The following is a 17,715-nucleotide window of genomic DNA, read 5'->3' as shown; positions in this document are numbered from 1 at the left end:
CTAATAATTATAATTGCTTACACTTATATAGCGCTTTTCTGGACACTCCACTCAAAGCACTTTACAGGTAATGGGGATCCCCTCCACCACCACCAATGTGCAGGCCCGCCTGGATGATGTGACCTGGAAATTAAGCTCTTGTATGGTAACAGAAGTGCTTTTTTGGACATAGCTTTTCACAAATTGCTAACCAGTCCTCCTCTATAAATGAGTGCCCCAAGTCTGGCTCCCAGATAGTTTTTTTTTTTCTACCAGGAGGAAATATTTTCAAGTCTTAGTGAACACAAATCTCAAACTGTTTTGTTTCCTAAGAGATAAAAGACAGACAAGTGGGTATATTCAGGTATGATCTATCAGCCCTCTAGGCCATTAGAGTACTGAGTATTACAAAGTTATCTGACAAGTTATCTGCCAGATTAAGATTGTTAATAAAGGGTAGAGATTGTATGAGTCACGCATGATATACTCCTAATTCTATATTAACCCAAAGAGAATCATGCCTGTTAATACACCACCTAACCATATGCTTTATTTGGGCAGACCAGTAACATAAATAAGTCTGGAACCTCTCTTCTCTCTTTGGTTTTAATAATTGTATAAATTTAACCGTAGGTTTTTAATTATTCCAAATAAATGTAGATATATTTGTATTTAATTCTTTGAAGAAGGAAGTAGGTAGGTGGGAAGGAAGAGAATGAAAACGATAAATCAAACAGGGGAAAATTTCATTCTAACTGCATTTATTCTCCCAAAAATAAGAATGGGTTAAGACACCATGTGGTTTAACTCCTTACCAGAAGTTCTGGATGCTGGCATCTGTCCGGGGTCTAAGTACAGTTGCAACACCCTCAAGTTAAGCTTGGCTGTGATAAACAACATATGCTTCATGAAGTATTGTACATGCAAGTGATCTCTAATATCCTCTAAATACAAACATTAAATCTGTTTTCACAACAATTAAACTATTGTTTCAAAAAAACTAGTAATAGTGCAAAATTTGCAAAAGACCACAGTTGAAATTGCAGTTTTCAAGAACTATAGGCAGCAAAATCAAAACACACCACAACAACCTATTTATTGTCAGAAACTAGACAACCTCTCTTTTAAAACAGTGTATTCCAAAAACCAATTCAGCAACACATTTATCTTATCTAAGACCATTTTCATGATGACGTACATGTAGAATAGAAAAGTGCTGTATTAAAAGTCTGCATACTGATAATTTGATGTTTTTACAGAAAACAAATTAATTGCAAAGGCTGAAATATAAGAAAGCCATCATACTTTGATGATAAGAGATAAACAGAGTTTCTCATACTGACTTTAGACTATGTCTATGTATATCTTCTCTGATTGATAAAACTAGCTTCTACTCCAATTGTCTGGTCGCTTTTGATTATGTGGGACAAGGCTGTCCTCAGTGTGCTGGCCAGTAACTTGGATAGGATCTTGATGTCCACACAGAGTATTATCTGCCTCCAGTTCTTCAGGTTGGTGGCACCCCCCTCCTTGAAGAGAAGGGAGATGACACCTTACCTCATTGTGTGCCCTTGTTTTCCCTGGCAAAGATTTGTTGCGCCACCTCTACCAAGTCTGCCACCAGTGTGTCCCAGAAATAAGTGTAGAATTCTTTGGGGAGTCTGTCCGGTTCTGGCACTTTGCCATTCTCCAAGGGCAGGCCACAAGTACTTACTCCCAGCCTAGAGGCCAAGGAGGCAGAGAGAGAGAAAGGAGGGAGAAGGAAGAGGAAAGCATTATTTCCCACCCAGCTCAGCTGCTGCTTGGCCTTAACCCAATGGGCTCAACCCAAAACGATACCAGCTCAAGCATTCTTCTTTATCCCGGAGGCTAGAGAAAGAAAAGGGGAGGGACAAGAAGAGGAGAGAGAGAAGCAGTGATGTGGGTTCTCACCCAGCTCAGCTGCTGCTTGGTCTTAATGAATGATGATCAGGTGCTTCCCGATAATCAGGTGCTTTGCCTGTCTGCAGCTGATGTAATGAGGACACTAGCCAAAGTTAATCCACGTAAGGCTGCTGGACCCGATAATATACCTGGTCACGTGCTCAAGGAATGTGCAGAACAGTTAGCTGATGTCCTCACAGATATTTTTAATATCTCCTTGTGCCAGGCGGTCATCCCCATATGCTTCAAATCCACCACTTTTATACCAATGCCGAAGAAGTCAGTCGTGTCCTGCCTCAATGACTATCACCCTGTGGCACTCACACCAATTATCACGAAGTGCTTCGAGAGACTAGTCATGAGCCACATCAAGTCCAGACTCCCTACCCCTCTGGACCCCCTCCAGTTTGCATAGCGCCCCAACCAGTCTACTGATGATGCCGTATCTCTTGCCCTTCACCTGGCCCTTGTCCCACCTGGACAAAAAAGACTCTTATGTAAGAATGCTTTTCATTGACTTCAGTTCAGCATTTAATACAATCATCCCCCAGAAGCTGATAGAAAAATTGAGCTTGCTGAACCTTAACACCTCCCTCTGTAACTGGATTCTGGACTTTCTGACCGAGAGACTTTAGACAGTCCGGATCGGTAATAACTTTCTCCAGCACCATCACAATGAGCACTGGAACCCCCCAGGGCTGTGTGCTTAGTCCACTGCTGTTCACACTGATGACTCCTACTGCCAAGCACAGTTCAAACTGCGTCATCAAGTTTGCCGATGACAAGACAGTGGTGGGCCTCATTAGCAACAACGATGAGTCACCATTCAGAGAGGAGGTAGAGCAGCTGGTGAATGGGTGCACAAACAACAATCTATCTCTTAATGTAAATAACACAAAAGAGATAATCATTGACTTCAGGAGGGCCGGCGCTGATCACTCCTGACTGTATATCAACGGCTTCCCTGTTTAGACAGTTAGAAGTATCAAGTTTCTTGGTGTACACATTACAGATGACCTCACTTGGTCCCTTAATACCACCTCCCTAGCCAAGAAAGCACAGCAGCGTCTCTATTTCCTGTGGCGACTGAGGAAGGCAAACCTTCCTCCGCCCATTCTTACCACTTTTTACAGAAGCACCATTGAGAGCACCTTGACCAGCTGTGTCACTGTTTGCTTTGGGAATTGCAACGCTTAAGACTGCAACACCCTGCAATGAATTGTGGAAACAGCTGAAAAGATCATTGGAACCTCCCTCTCTTCCATTTCTGTCACCTATCACAAACACTGCATAAACAGGGCCTTCAGTATAGTAGAAGACCTCTTCCACCCCTCCCATAAACTCTTTGCCCTCCTACAATCTGGAAAAAGATATTGCAGTGTATGGGCTAGCTCCACCAGACTTTGTAACAGCTTTTTCCCGCAGGCTGTCAGGCTCCTCAACACCCTGGAATCTACTTGCACCCACTCCAATTCCAGAAACAATTCCGTGATCTTCAACTTAACCCAATCGACTCAACTCAAACAATACCGGCTCAAGCACTCTTCAGCTTGGATCACTGAAAATCAATGCTGTGGACAACCAACACACACTTCATCTTAGCCAAAAGGCCGAGAAGCGAATGAAGTATTTTTACCCCGGTTGCTCCAGTTCACCCAGTGAACTAAGTGTACAATTAGAGATCAGCAGCGTTGGGATCAATCCCTGATGACCTGTCCAGGGGAATATCACATGAGAACTTGTAACATGTAACATCCTGGTTACCACAGTGTCAAGCAGGCTGATCTCTGGGCACCATGTGTAAAAGTATGATCTTTACAGGTGTAGCGGCGAGGCTTATTAATAAGAAAGAATTAAGTGTTCTGAGCTTTCCCAAAGAGGCCCCATCTCTGTTCATCTCTGTGGTGCAGCCACAGAGAAACTATTCATGCAGGCTGATTTAAGGTTTCCTAGGACAGCTCCCAAAGGGGGATGCACTTAGCTAAGCCTGGCTATCATGATCAATGGTCATCCATTGGCGCCTATCTGTCTAGGGAGTGCCAGATGGACATCTGGACTGCATTCCTAAGTGTCAGGAGTAAGTGACTCATATCTCACCTTGATCAACCAATCAGGGACTGGTAGGGCCGAGTAACCCACGTGGGACTCTGATGCCCATGGAACTTTCAGCCAATCAACGAGCTGAAGTTCCTCCAGGTAAAAACAGGCAACACAGAGGGCCTGAGAGATTCAGGAGATTCAGTGGAGAATTCTGTGGACTTTTCTAAAGGGAATTCAAAGGAGAATTCCAGGGCAGGACAGCCCAGGAGCAGAAGGCTCCCAAGGGCAGGACATTCTCGCAGCGCGCCTCCTGACCATCCTGAGACTCAGCCCGGACAACCACGGAACGGCCAGTGTGTCAGAGTGCCAGAACTTTCCTTTGTTCTAAGAGTCTAGAGCGGAGGTTGCCAGAGAGTAACCAGAGGATCCACCCAAGGTTAGCATCAGCAGCAAGCCTCGTGAACAGGTCGGAACCGTGGACAGCTGAATCACTATTCAGAACTAGCTCTTCATCAGGAACGAACCGGTCCTCTTCCTGACTTGCTGGGACCCACAGTCATCTTTTCTCCTGTGCACAAACTTTGCTAGTTAAAGCCAGCACTAACTAGCCGGTCACTGAGCATCAGCAGCGCACCGTCGCAAGCCGCACAGCACAGCCTGGCACACAGCCAGAGAGCGCGGATTGGACAGCAACAGCCTGCAACTGTTTCTTTGAGCCCGCAGGAGATCTGAATCCCCAGAGATTGGATGAGTATTCAACTTCAATGCATTACAGCTCGAGAATTCAATTGCTATCCCAACCAGTTGATATCAATTTAATTCCTAAGAGTTATGTACTTGTTTTGAGTATCTAATGTAGAAGTTATAACCAAGTTCATTTATGAAACAGTCTTAATGAATGATATACTGAACGTATGTCCTCTTGATATGTGTAACACTTCGTAACTGATTGAATATATACCTTTTGTATTCTGATAACCCTCTCGATAAGATCTGTTAGGTTTATATGCATATTCTATGTATTAATAAATGTATCCTCGTGTATTAGTACCTGTGTGTGTGCGTTGTTTGAGTTATGTCGCATGGTTGGATTCTAAAGCCATCAAAAGAATTAACTTTGTGATTTACTGCTACAATTAATAATTGTCACAGTAAATGCCCAAACCCTACAGAACTGGTGCCTTCAGAGAGCCACTACATTTACATTTTGGCTATGGCAACGTTACACAGGCTATCAGATTCAATATACTCAGAATGCATTGTTTTGTTTTATTCAGTAATGCATGCTGATGTCCATTTATCCACCCATATTGTAACCTTTTTATTAAATACAGAGTCGACGGGAAGCCGAGCATATCCCGGCTTGCAAAAGGTGTAAGATGGGACACATCCTGGATGGGACACCATTCCAACACAGGGCATAAACAGACACAAGCACACTCACATCACAGCCAGTTTTCCCAGAAGCCAATTATACCACCAGAGCATGGAAAGGAAGACCACGTGTACACAGGGGAGAACATACAAACTCTGCGCAGATAGTACCCCAGGAACTGTACGTAGGGCCCCAGTGCTGCAAGGCAGCAGCACTGACCATTGAACCACAATGCAGCCCAAATGTTCTTCTGTTAATGATTTAATTCTAATTAAATACAGAAGCTTCTATTGTAACACATAAAGTGTTGAACATAACATCCCTTGAACGCTTCTAAATTTTAGCTATGTAGCTTATTTGAAAGGGTCCTTAACTTTGAAAGTTAAAGGGTCCTTAACTTAATCTAATATTCTGGGGTGCAAATATAGATATGTTGTATATATAAGACACAAAATAAATTATTACATTACAAATGATGTTTAAGTGCACAAATAACATGTAGCTTTGAAAACAAAAGAAAAGCATAATCAGTTTGCAGCCCTCATTTGGCACATTTATTAATTCTATTGGTTTCTTATGAGTAACAAAAAAAAGCGACAAAAACTCAATGCACAAAGGCTGTTGAAATGTTTGCTTCAAAAGGAAATTACATCTTTAAAATGACTACTTTAAATGACAGAGCAATAACACTACAATTCACAGAGTGCCAAGAGGCATATTGTGTGTCTGAACATCCCTAGCAACACTGTATTGTCCTCTTACACTATAATGTAAAGCTGTGAGCTGCATTCATGCAGCTGGTGTTGTAAGAACATTTATGGTGATGATTAGGGGGTTAAGTTCTCAATGCAGTTCTCCCAATACAATTAACTCATTAAAATGGATAAGGCTTAATCAACACCTTCTACGAGCAGGTGTGCCCAACAGGTGCACAACGTATATAAATCACACAGGAGCTTCAGCATTGTTATAGTGTACATACAGAGAAATAAACCAGGTTGTTTTAGTGATTCAAAGACATACTGTATGACTTACATGGGTTTCACAAGACAACTTATTTATAAGCATGTGTGAGTATAAAATCATTTTGTGAATTTTGTAAAAATATTTTAATGCAGTCAATGTAGACTGACTGTAGAGTGTTTTGTAACCACATTTTTTAATTGGAATTACCTTGATGGAATTAACTGAACTTGAACCTCAAACAGTGCAATATTGTTTTCCATCTAAAAATGGATCTTGTACCAAAGAACTTCGGTCCACAGCTGTTTCTGTCATTCTTTATGTGTCTATGTTTGCTGTGGTAATTCTGACACTGTGTGGAAACCTGATTGTGATCATTTCCATCTCACACTTAAAGCAGCTACACACACCAACTAACCTGCTGGTGTTGTCCTTGGCTGTGGCTGATCTTCTAGTAGGGGTGTTTGTGATGCCTTTTGATATGGTGAAATTAATAGAATCATGTTGGGTTTTTGGTAATTTATTTTGCTCTTTTCGTAATGTATTTGGATTTTTTCTAACTTCAGTTTCAATCAGTAGCTTAATATTTATAGCCATTGATCGCTATTTTGCTGTATTTTACCCATTTCTTTATTCTTCTAAAATAACACTTAATATAGCATTGTTCTGCATAGTACTTAGCTGGCTTTCATCCCTGTGTTATAATTTGTCACTCTTTTATTTTAATGGAAATAGTAATGATGAAAACCTGAATACCTGTCTTGGAGACTGTTTCATGTTAATCAATTCAACCTGGGGAATAATTGATCTGCTTGTTACGTTTATTTTGCCTTGTTCTGTTATGATAATATTGTATGCAAAGATCTTTGTAGCTGCTAAAAAGCAAGCACATGCAATCAATTCTATAATAAATCAAATTACATTTTCAAATGAAACCAACAGAAAAACATCCCAAAAGTCTGAGTGGAAAGCCGCAAAAACTTTAGGAATTGTAGTATCTGTCTTCCTGTTTTGTTGGATACCTTACTATATTTTCATTGTCATTGATGGCTACACAATCTTCTCTGTTCCTCTTATAGTTTCCAATTCTTTGACTTGGCTGGTTTATTGTAACTCTTGCATAAATCCCATAATTTATGCTTTTTTTTATCCCTGGTTTCAGAAGTCCACTAAGCTCATTTTAACTTTCCGGATATGTAATTCAGGTTCATCATTCAATAGGTTGTTTCCAGACTGTCTCTGAAATATTTTTTTTTTCAGTTTTTGCTGGTTTTAATACAACTGAAATGCACATTCAATTTAGATTGAAAGTTTCACTTAAGTTAAGTACATTAAGAATATGGGTAATATGAATATCATATGATATACATATTACCCATTGAAGAAAGATATAAGATGTGAAGAAGGGGTTACCTGATTCCTTTCTGCACAAGGACTGGACTTCTTGTGACATAAGACATTCCAGGCTTTAAGTTATGGCAGGAAAGGGGGGTAACCGATAAGGATTCCAGATGCCAGCTAGAAACCCCCAACGAAGGAAACCTTAAACCGACCATTAAGAATGGTCAAAGTCTGGGAACTGTCAGAACACCGTGACCTCTCCCCAGTACCATGTTAACAAACTACGTCAGAAGCCTGTATTTCGAACAATACTTCGGTCTTATTGTTCCTTGCATGTGATAAAACTAATCTGTTTAAACATCATCTTGGGATCCAGAACTTATTTGTCTGTTACAACACCATATACTGTATATGAATATTCCTTGCTCCTATTTTCCGTACAAAAAGAACTCAAACCTAATTTATAAATTAGGTTTTATAATATACAACCTAATTTATATTAAAAACATGTTTAAAATAAATAATACTGAACTACTTTAAGCAACTTTTAACTAAATATCTTGGGCTGTTTTACATAAATTTAATATCTAAATGAATATTAAATTCACTGTTCTCTGTTTCTTAAAACAGCATGGTGTTTTTGTAATATTGATCATGTTTTAAAAATATTTGAATAAAATACACATAATTATACAGTTTTTTTTTATATATTTCTGAAAATTCTGAGGAATATCTCCTTGTAAAGTATGCTTACAAGTTTGATTCACTTTAATTTTACATTTATAATCAAAATCTTTTTTTGATTAAACTACTGGTGAAAAAATGTTTAAGAGTTTCATGTTTAAGAATGTCTAAACTTCACTGTAATATTCTTTTTATGCATAAAACATTTTGATAATGCCTCATAAGACTTTTCTGCACATATTATTAATAGTGGATATGTATTAGTTCAAGTTTATTGTCATTATACTCATATACATGGTATATGGTATAACGAAATGCTATTTAGCTAGCTCTCGGACATAAGTAGTACAAAGAAAAAAAAACAACAACAATACAATTGTGTAACAAAAGAAAGACAGAGACAACAGGCAGTGTGCAAAAAAACAACAGCAGACGATGTGCAAAAAACAACAGGCAATGTGCAAAACAACAAAAGGTAACAACCTTGGCTGGGAGTTTAACAGTTTGATAGTGCAGGGGTAAAAACTGTCTCTGAGTCTGGTAGTCCGGGCCCGAATGCTCCGGTACCGTTTTCCAGATGGTAGCAGATCATAAAGTCTGTAGCTGGGGTGCGTGGGGTCTTTGATGATGCTTAGAGCTTTCCTCAAGCACCGTCTGTCATAAATGTCCTGGATAGATTGGAGGGTAACCCCAGTGATGGACTGGGCAGTTTTCACCACCCGCTGTAGGGCTTTGCAGTCAGCAGCACTGCAGTTGCCATACCACACTGTGATGCAGCCTGTCACTGTGCTTTCTGTAGTGCATCTGTAAAAGTTAGTGAGGAAGAATTAGAATGAGTACATTCATTAGAAGAATGTACTTTGATTAAATTATATTTCTGTGTTTACTTTTATTTTTATGTTTGCAATACTAATTCTACAGGACGTCCTGATACTTATTAGAATTATTTCTTCTATTAATCCATTGACAGTGCAGTTTTCTGATTTGGGATTTATTCTGATTTATTAAAAGATAAATTATGGAATGTTTAAGAAAATCAATGTGAATACTGAGTTTCATAAGGCATACACAAAATGTCTTGCACTATTTTTACCCCTGATGGAACAAAAAGCATCATAACAAAAAGACATATGTATTTGGATAATGTGTTCCAAGAGACTGGTGGGTTTGAACAAGATGCTGAATTGTGACTGAACTACATTCTCTAGAAAGAAATGAGGATCAACCTATTGTTAAGATAGGGTGAATCATGAACTCTAGCGCGTACCAGGACATTCTGGCTGAACAAGTTATCAAAAGCAGATATTAAAAACGACATAGAAATTGTTAACTGTAAGATATTCTCAACTGACCCATCTTAGTCTCAAAACCTCAGAACAATCAAAGATTTATGGTTTGAACTTGGGGTGACAGCACACCCATACAGTACCTAAGAGTCTGAGGACCTACCACATCTCTGCCTGGATGAACAGTTAATTTTTTTTTATACGAAGGTCCAGGAACTCATACCACAGTAAGGTGCAGTATTTTGTCAAAGTAATCCATTTCAGAGGACTAATTATAAAAAAAAACTTAAGAAGAAAAGTAACACTTGAGTTTTGGGAACTGCAGTACAATTAAGATTACACTTATATTTTGGATATTTATTAAGCCACAGGCTTGTTGAGAGGGTCTCTATAAACTTAGAGACCCAATTTTTCCTGCTGAAGCTGCAAGATTTTATAAGGTGGACATTTAGAACTGGATTGAACTGGATTGCAAGAATGCTGGACACAAGGGCTACTATGTCATTGTTATATACTGTTATATAGGAGTGTGTGCTATGAACTTTAACAAATAGGGAATTAGGAAGATGTGTGTGATTTTGGAACACTGCCAATATGATTAGCAGAGGGAAGCACGATAGATAACAGAAAAATATTTAAGGACTGTTCTAGTTTAATTACTTTGAGAAAGATGCACCAAGCATCTCTATGTGTTTCGCTCCCATGTACATGAAATAAAAACTTCTTTTAACTTCTGACTGTCTTTTAATTGTTCCAATTGTTTAAAGACATTCATGTTTCTTGCAATGAAATTAAGCAAAACAAAGCAATTTAAAGTAGCTTTGGGTGGCATAATGTATGACTGCTCTCAGACCAATTGGTAAAACTGTGACCACACTGTAAAGCTTTGTATTTGCTCCTGCACATTTCATTGCAATAGCTGTGTGTTTATAGCATGCGGGAGATGTCACTCACACTTGATTAAGCTGCATCCCTGGTGCTGTTAAGTGAGCACTCTTAAGTTAAGATCTGTGTATTTGCATAATCTTGTTGGCATGCAGCAAGCATACCACCACTATATTTGTGTCTGAAAACATTAAACTCATTAAACTCACCCATCGATTTAAGAGGTAGAAAGAAAATATGGTGTTAGCCAGAGATGTTTATGACAAAGAAGCAGAAGTATAAGAAGCTGCAGATGGATTTCAAGATCTGTTACACTTGTCCTACCCGGCTCAACAGGGCTCAACAGGACAATGCAACCTCCTCTATCCCATAGTAGGGTGGGTCACAGTTGCAGTAAGTGTCAGTCAGGCCTCAATGCTGTCCTGATTACCACGGAGACAGCTGATGCAGAGCACTTGGCTTAGTGGTAGCAGAAGCTCTGAAGTTATTTTAACCCTGCTCAGTCTCTCCTTGGCGATCCGGCATTGACTCTCCATCACTTCACAGCGGATCCACCTTCCAGAGTCCCAGTGGGCCCCTCCCTCTTCCCTGTTTCCAGTTCCCTTGGGCTCGACCTGGGAAGTTTGCTTGTGGCTGTGATGCTCAGGCCTCCACCAGAGTCCACCAGCAGGCTGAGCGTGGACAAGAGGTTGGGATCCTGCTTCAGATTTGTACCTCAGCAGACGACTCCCTTGGCCCAGTCTACAGCACATCACCTTATTCTGCCCTCACGGCGCACACCAGCCTGGTCTCCAGAGAAGACACCCACGATGAGCACACACCCTGTTCAGCCTGGAGACAGATACGCCTAATGGATGATTACCCAGTCTGGGAGTATCCTGCATAACTTCAGTCCCGGAACCCTCAGCTCTGGATTGAGCTTTGGAAGCACAGCTCTGGAATTTGTTGGCTCTCCCCCATCCTGCACCAGCCTTCCCTGTACCAGCCTGCCCTGCACTTCCCTCTCCTGTGTTTCCGTCCGCCTGCCTGCATAACGGGTGACCCCAGCACGCGTTTCATCACCCCATGTGGCCCTTTCTCCAGGACCCCAGCCACAGGAGTCCAGAATAACCCAGATGAGTCCAGCTCTTGATTTTGAACCCTGGCCACAGACTTGAGCAGACAATATCACCTCAGCCTGGTATTGCACCAGCCTGGCTTGTGTCTGAGGTGCAGTGAGCCCTAGCTCTTGGGTCCATAATACCAAGAACATCCAACTCCATTCCCTAGGAAGCAATGCTGGTTGTAACACCATCATATCACATGGTATGATATGCTTCCTTCAGGAATTCTCTGAGGCAGTGTGAGAGTCGTTCACCCCTTTGTTTCAATTGTGGGATTCCAAAACTCCTTATTGGCAAAATTATCATCTCACTGGATGGGAAGTGCTTGTAGTCCTCAATCATATTCAAGGATGCAGACCCTTCTTTTTTTCACTGGGTAGTGTATCTTTTTTTCAGAGTTGTTACTGGCACTCTCATAGATGTTTTGATCCTGTAGAGAGCACGATACATAGTGCCACCTAGTGGCACACCAGAGTTAGTCCCCCACCCTACAGTACTCTCTTATTGGCCATAAAAATTGAACTTTTGATTTTTTCACTGGTGATTTGCCCAGACTGTTAACATTTGTGAATCCACTTTGGGTCATATTTGATTTTTTTTATGTATGCTCTTACTCTTTGTCAGGTGCTTTTAATAAGGGGAGTAAGTTTTCATGTGGAAGGAGATGATGTCCAGCTTTAAAACCTTATCCAACCTAGGCTACCTGGATCCATATGTTCTGTCATAATGCTTTTGTGATAGTCAAACGTGTATGTGTTGCAACTTTTTACCATTTAAAATAATTGCAAGACCAAATGCATCAGGGCCATTTGTGGGCTCTCAGAAAATCTTCTGTCTTTCCACCCTATAATATTAGAATGTGTAACTGTTTCAAGAATACACATGTATGCTCACAACACATCATCTATCAGTAGGGAGGAGAACAGAGTAATGTTCTCTATGTCAGTCAGTTCACAAATGGGGGTTGTTATGAGTCCACGATTGGTAAAGGTCTGTGGGATTTTGTTCAGGACACTAGGGTAAGACCCCCACTCTTTATGGGAAATGCCCTAGGATTTTTAAATGACCATGAATAGTCAGGACATTGGTTTTACGTCTCATCTGAAGGATGGTACCATTTTTGCAGTATAGTGTCCCCATCATTTTTATCTCTGCACTGTGTTTGGTGCACATAAAGTACTCATTCAGATTGTGCATCTTACTTTTTTCATATTAGAAATATTGTTTTCTTACTTTCTTAACTAGATAAACCTTCTACAGAAACTTCAATGATGTTTGCTTTACCTCATGTTGGGACTATTTTAGCTGAACACACCAAAACCACAATTTCCAGGTTTCTGTTATTCTCTAGAGCACTGTGTTTTTCTGTCAAGGTAACTATAATATTAACTATCATAGTAAAGGAAAGAAAGTATAACTTGTTTTGATTAAATAAAGATATATCTGCTATGCATTTTAAAGTCAATTTGTTCATAATTACTCAGTCATATAAAAAAGCTTTTGAACAGTACAGTACTATTATCCTAATAACATGGCTCTAGTCTAATGATTGTGTCAAAATATCTTTAGAAATCATAAGCTATCTGTAAGGAGCTTAGGTTGTCAGGGAATATTCTCATTGGGCAGGTGTGTCTGCTCTTTGTATAATGGATATAAATACAGAGGATAGATCTTCACAGAGAGCAGATGAGTAATAGCAGCTTTCAGTAATTTAAGACTCAGACTGTTTTTTAAGATACTGAATGGATTTCACATTAATGGACCTCCAGGAACATGAAACACTACAGTACTGTCTTCCTTCTGGTAATGGATCTTGTCCAAAAGAAGTACGACAAAAAACAACCTATGTAACACTATACTTCTTGTTGGTGACTGTGGTGCTAATTACAGTTTGTGGGAACTTAGCAGTGATAATTTCCATTTCACATTTCAAGAAGCTTCACACACCAACTAACCTCCTCGTGCTTTCACTTGCTTTTACAGATCTTAGTGTTGGTGTTTTTACAATGCCTTTAACCTTAATCAAAATAATTGAATCTTGCTGGTATTTTGGGGATATCATCTGCTTTGCTTATGTATCAGTCAGTTATTTGTTAATAACATTGTCTGTTACTCATTTGATTTTCATTGCTATTGATCGTTATTTTGCCATATGTGATCCATTACTTTATTCAGTTAAAATTACAGTTCCTGTCACGTTCTTTTTCATTTTCATAGTGTGGATACTTTCAATACTGTATATTTTCATACTAGTCTCCTGCAATGGATATATCAGTGGTGTAAAAATTTCTGCATCATGCACAGAGGACTGCAATTACACACTGAGTGTAACCTGGTGGGCTATAGATGCTGCAGTTATATTTTTCCTTCCATGTTCAGTAATGGTAGGTCTTTATGGAAAAATATTTGTAGTTGCTAGAAGACATGCACAAGTAATACGCTCATTGATCAACACATGCACTACTGAAGAAAGCAAAAAAAACATACCTAAAAAATCTGAAAGAAAAGCTGCAAAAACGTTAGGCATTGTAATCACTTTTTTCACGCTGTGCTACTTACCAACCTATTTAAGCAGTATACTTCAGGCAAGCAATTCTATTTTGACACCTTCCAGTGTAATGCAGGTTATTTCATGGATAACGGTTTTTAACTCTGGCATTAATCCGATTATTTATGCTCTGTTTTTCCCTTGGTTTAAAAAATCGTTAAAACTTATTATTACATTAAAGATATGTGATAGGTCATCTTCTCTGATTAATATATATTCATAGCACAAAATATTAAAGAACAGCTAATTAAGTTATATTTTTTCACTTTAACAACTTTAATATTAATGTTGTATATAAGTAAGTTTATTGTTTTATAAAGATAGCATTTCGATAGCATCTGTATCACTTCCAATATTCCTCTAAAAATAGAAACAGATGAGTAAATTATGTTAAAATGTGTTTTTACAGTATTTGTGAGGCATATTGTGCTATTCTTTGCTAGACAGGCAAAAACTCTAATGTTTAGCAAATATTCTCTTATTAGATTAAAAAAAACATATAACTGATTAATGTTAAACAGCAATATTCCAAAACTTTTGAAATGTTAATTATACTGCATCTAATGTAAAAATAGTTTTAACTGGCAAAACTAATAACATGGCTAAAAAACTGTTTTAGAATATATGATAGAATCCTTAAAAATGAACTCTGCTTTCACCAGAATACAGATATTGTGACATTGTTTTGTAAAACTGCTCTTCTAAAAATGGGCTGAATGCTTATTCATTTTTGCAAATAGTTTTTTTTTTAAATACTGTTAAGTAAATTGAGTATTTAAGTATACCTGTTTTTTGCTGGTATGTTGTCTGCTTTTAGTGTTAGATAATAAAAAACCTTGGATATTTTTATGAATAAATTCACACTATGGAATATCCATCATGTCACTGGAATTCATTTCTTGTTTCAGAGTTTTACTTTGTATGGGAAAAATTAGGATATTTGTCATGAACAATTCCAACCAGTAGCATCTGTTCAACTATAAAACATTGGACTTTTTGTCAGCTTTTGCTCCCTGTTTGTTATTGTTATTTTGTAATGAATAAAAGGATGAAAAGGGACTGTATATTTATTAAATACTTTCAAGTTCAAGTTCACATTTATTTGTCATTCCAGTCATATAGAAGTATACAGTGAAACCAAATATCATTCCTCCTCGTCCACGGTGCAAATACAGGCAGAACAGACAGGACACTGACATAAACATTGTAGACAGGATACACATAGTGCAAAGAGCAGTTAGTGCAAATTACAAGGTAAATACATAATACAATATACACAATACACTGGGGGGATTTAAGCCCTGTTTCTGGAATTGGAGTGGGTGCAAGTAGATTCCAGGGTATTGAGGAGCCTGACAGCCTGCGGGAAGAAGCTATTACAGTGTCTGGTGGAGCTAGCCAGTACACTGTGATATCTTTTCCCAGATGGTAGGAGGGCAAAGAGTTTATGGGAAGGGTGGGAGGTGTCATCTACAATACTGGAGGCCCTGCGTATGCAGCGTTAGTGATAATGACAGAAATGCAAGGGAGGGAGGCTCCAATGATCTTTTCAGCTGTTTCCACAATTCGTTGCAGGGTCTTGCGGTCTGAAGCGTTGCAATTCCCAAACCAAACAGTGATGCAGCTGGTCAAGGTGCTCTCAATGGTGCTTCTGTAGAAAGTGGTAAGAATGGGCGGGGGAAGGTTTGCCCTTCTCAGTTACCGCAGGAAATAGAGCAATAGAGAAATTTTGATATTAATAGGGAGAAAAAATAACAATGTTCTGTAAATTTCCGCAACTGGCAATCAATTGATCAGCCAAGGTTTGCAAATTCTTTGCAAATTTGCAAATTCTGCTCTGTCCTCCTTATCTTGTTTCTCTTCCTCTAACCCTCTAGAGGACAAAATACAGTTACTTGATAGTGCTCTTTTATCTACCCTTGACACCTTTGCTCCTTTAAAAACTTTGACCCTTGAAATCTCCTTCTCTCGCCCTGCCCCCTGGTACAATGACCATTTGCGATCCATGAAGGCAGCCTCTCGCAAACTTGAGCATAGGTGGCGTCTTTCTGGCCTAAATGTACATTATCAGGCTTGGAGAGATTACTTATCTGAATATAAGGTTACTATAGAGTCTGCTAGATCCACCTACTTCTCTCACATCATTGAAAATCACCAAAACAACCCCAGACATCTTTTCTCCACCATCAACAGACTGCTCAAACCAAACTGCCCCACCACATTACCTGCCTCATCACAACTTTGCAACACATTCTTAGATTTCTTTAGTTCTAAGATTGACAACATCCAGCATCACATTCTTTCCTCTACACATATCCTTTCCACACCCCCTCCCTCCTCATCCAACTTCTCTGGTTCCCTTCTCTCCAGCTTCTCTCTTCTTGACTCAGCATCCCTCAATAAACTAGTTACACACATGAAACCCACCACATCTATTTTAGATCCCATTCCCACCACTTTATTTCAGTCCTGTTTCTCTTCTCTCTGTCCCATTGTCCTCAATATTATACATGAATCCATGAGCACTGGCATTGTACCAGCGGTCCTCAAAACTGCTGCCATTACAACCATGCCAAAAAAGCCTAACATGGCTCTCGACAATCTTAACAATTTTCGCCCCATCTCCAACTTACCCTTTCTTGGTAAAATTCTAGAACGTGCTGTCACACTTCAGTTACATAACCACCTCATGACAAACAACCTTTTCGAACCCCTCCAATCTGACTTCCGTCAACTTCACAGCACAGAAACTGCCCTGGTCAAAGTCACTAACGATCATCTAATAGCTTCTGATTCTGGTTCTCTTTCTATACTCATCCTTCTTGATCTCAGTGCTGCTTTTGACACTGTTGACCATAACATCTTACTTTCTCGTCTTGAGACTGTGTTTGGAGTTTCTGACACTGCTCTCAAATGGTTCAAATCTTACCTCACTGATTGCTGTCACTTTGTCTCTCTTAATGGGTACAGGTCTGAAATTGGTCTTGTTAAGTCTGGTGTTCCTCAGGGCTCAATACTGGGCCCCTTGCTCTTCAGCATTTACATGTTCCCACTGGGTCAGCTTTTAAGATCACATGGCCTCAGCTTTCATTTTTACGCTGACGATACTCAAATATACATCCATACCAAACCTGATACTAATGTGGCTGTTTCTATTCTATCTAATTGCATCTCTGACATAAAAATTTGGATGACTCAAAACTTCCTTCATCTTAACTGCGACAAGACTGAAGTCATGCTCATTGGTACCCCCCATCAACTTCGTAAAGCCAGTCCTGTAACCTTATCTGTAGATGGTTCTGTACTTGAGCTTCAATCAAAATTGAAAAACCTTGGGGTTATATTCGATATTATTATTCACTTTAGGAATATCGCTAGATTACGCCCTAAGCTATCTTTAACTGTCGCTGAAAAGCCGATCAACACATTTGTATTCTCTCGAATTGACTACTGTAATGCTCTACTCGCTGGGGTATCTAAATCTACTCTGAACAAACTGCAGTATGTCCAAAATTCAGCAGCCAGAATCCTGACCAGGTCTAGTGCAAGTGATCACATCACTCCTGTCCTGGAGTCCTTGCACTGGCT

At 39.4% G+C, this 17,715-nt stretch overlaps 1 protein-coding gene across 1 annotated transcript; it reads left to right on the top strand.

Annotated features, from left to right (window-relative positions):
- The first annotated feature begins 6,494 nt into the window (after positions 1 to 6,494).
- Positions 6,495 to 11,327, top strand: LOC148840258 (trace amine-associated receptor 13c-like). Its single transcript, XM_088937032.1, has 2 exons — positions 6,495 to 7,476; positions 11,023 to 11,327. The coding sequence occupies exons 1-2, from the start codon at positions 6,495 to 6,497 to the stop codon at positions 11,325 to 11,327; spliced, it is 1,287 nt and encodes a 428-aa protein (XP_088793158.1).
- The last annotated feature ends 6,388 nt before the right edge of the window (positions 11,328 to 17,715 follow it).

This window comes from Atractosteus spatula, chromosome 2 (assembly GCF_055471065.1).
Source record: "Atractosteus spatula isolate fAtrSpa1 chromosome 2, fAtrSpa1.hap1, whole genome shotgun sequence".
NCBI lineage: Eukaryota > Metazoa > Chordata > Actinopteri > Semionotiformes > Lepisosteidae > Atractosteus > Atractosteus spatula.
The sequence above is the reverse complement of the archived record's forward strand: the minus strand, read 5'-3'. Positions and strand labels throughout refer to the sequence as shown.

Excerpts from the sequence above, each read along its gene's own strand:
- LOC148840258 (XM_088937032.1), top strand. The coding sequence starts at position 6,495 with ATGGAATTAACTGAACTTGAACCTCAAACAGTGCAATATTGTTTTCCA. Across the intron at positions 7,477-11,022 it reads CATTTTAACTTTCCGGATAT|CGGATCCACCTTCCAGAGTC; the intron begins GTAATTCAGGTT and ends ATCACTTCACAG.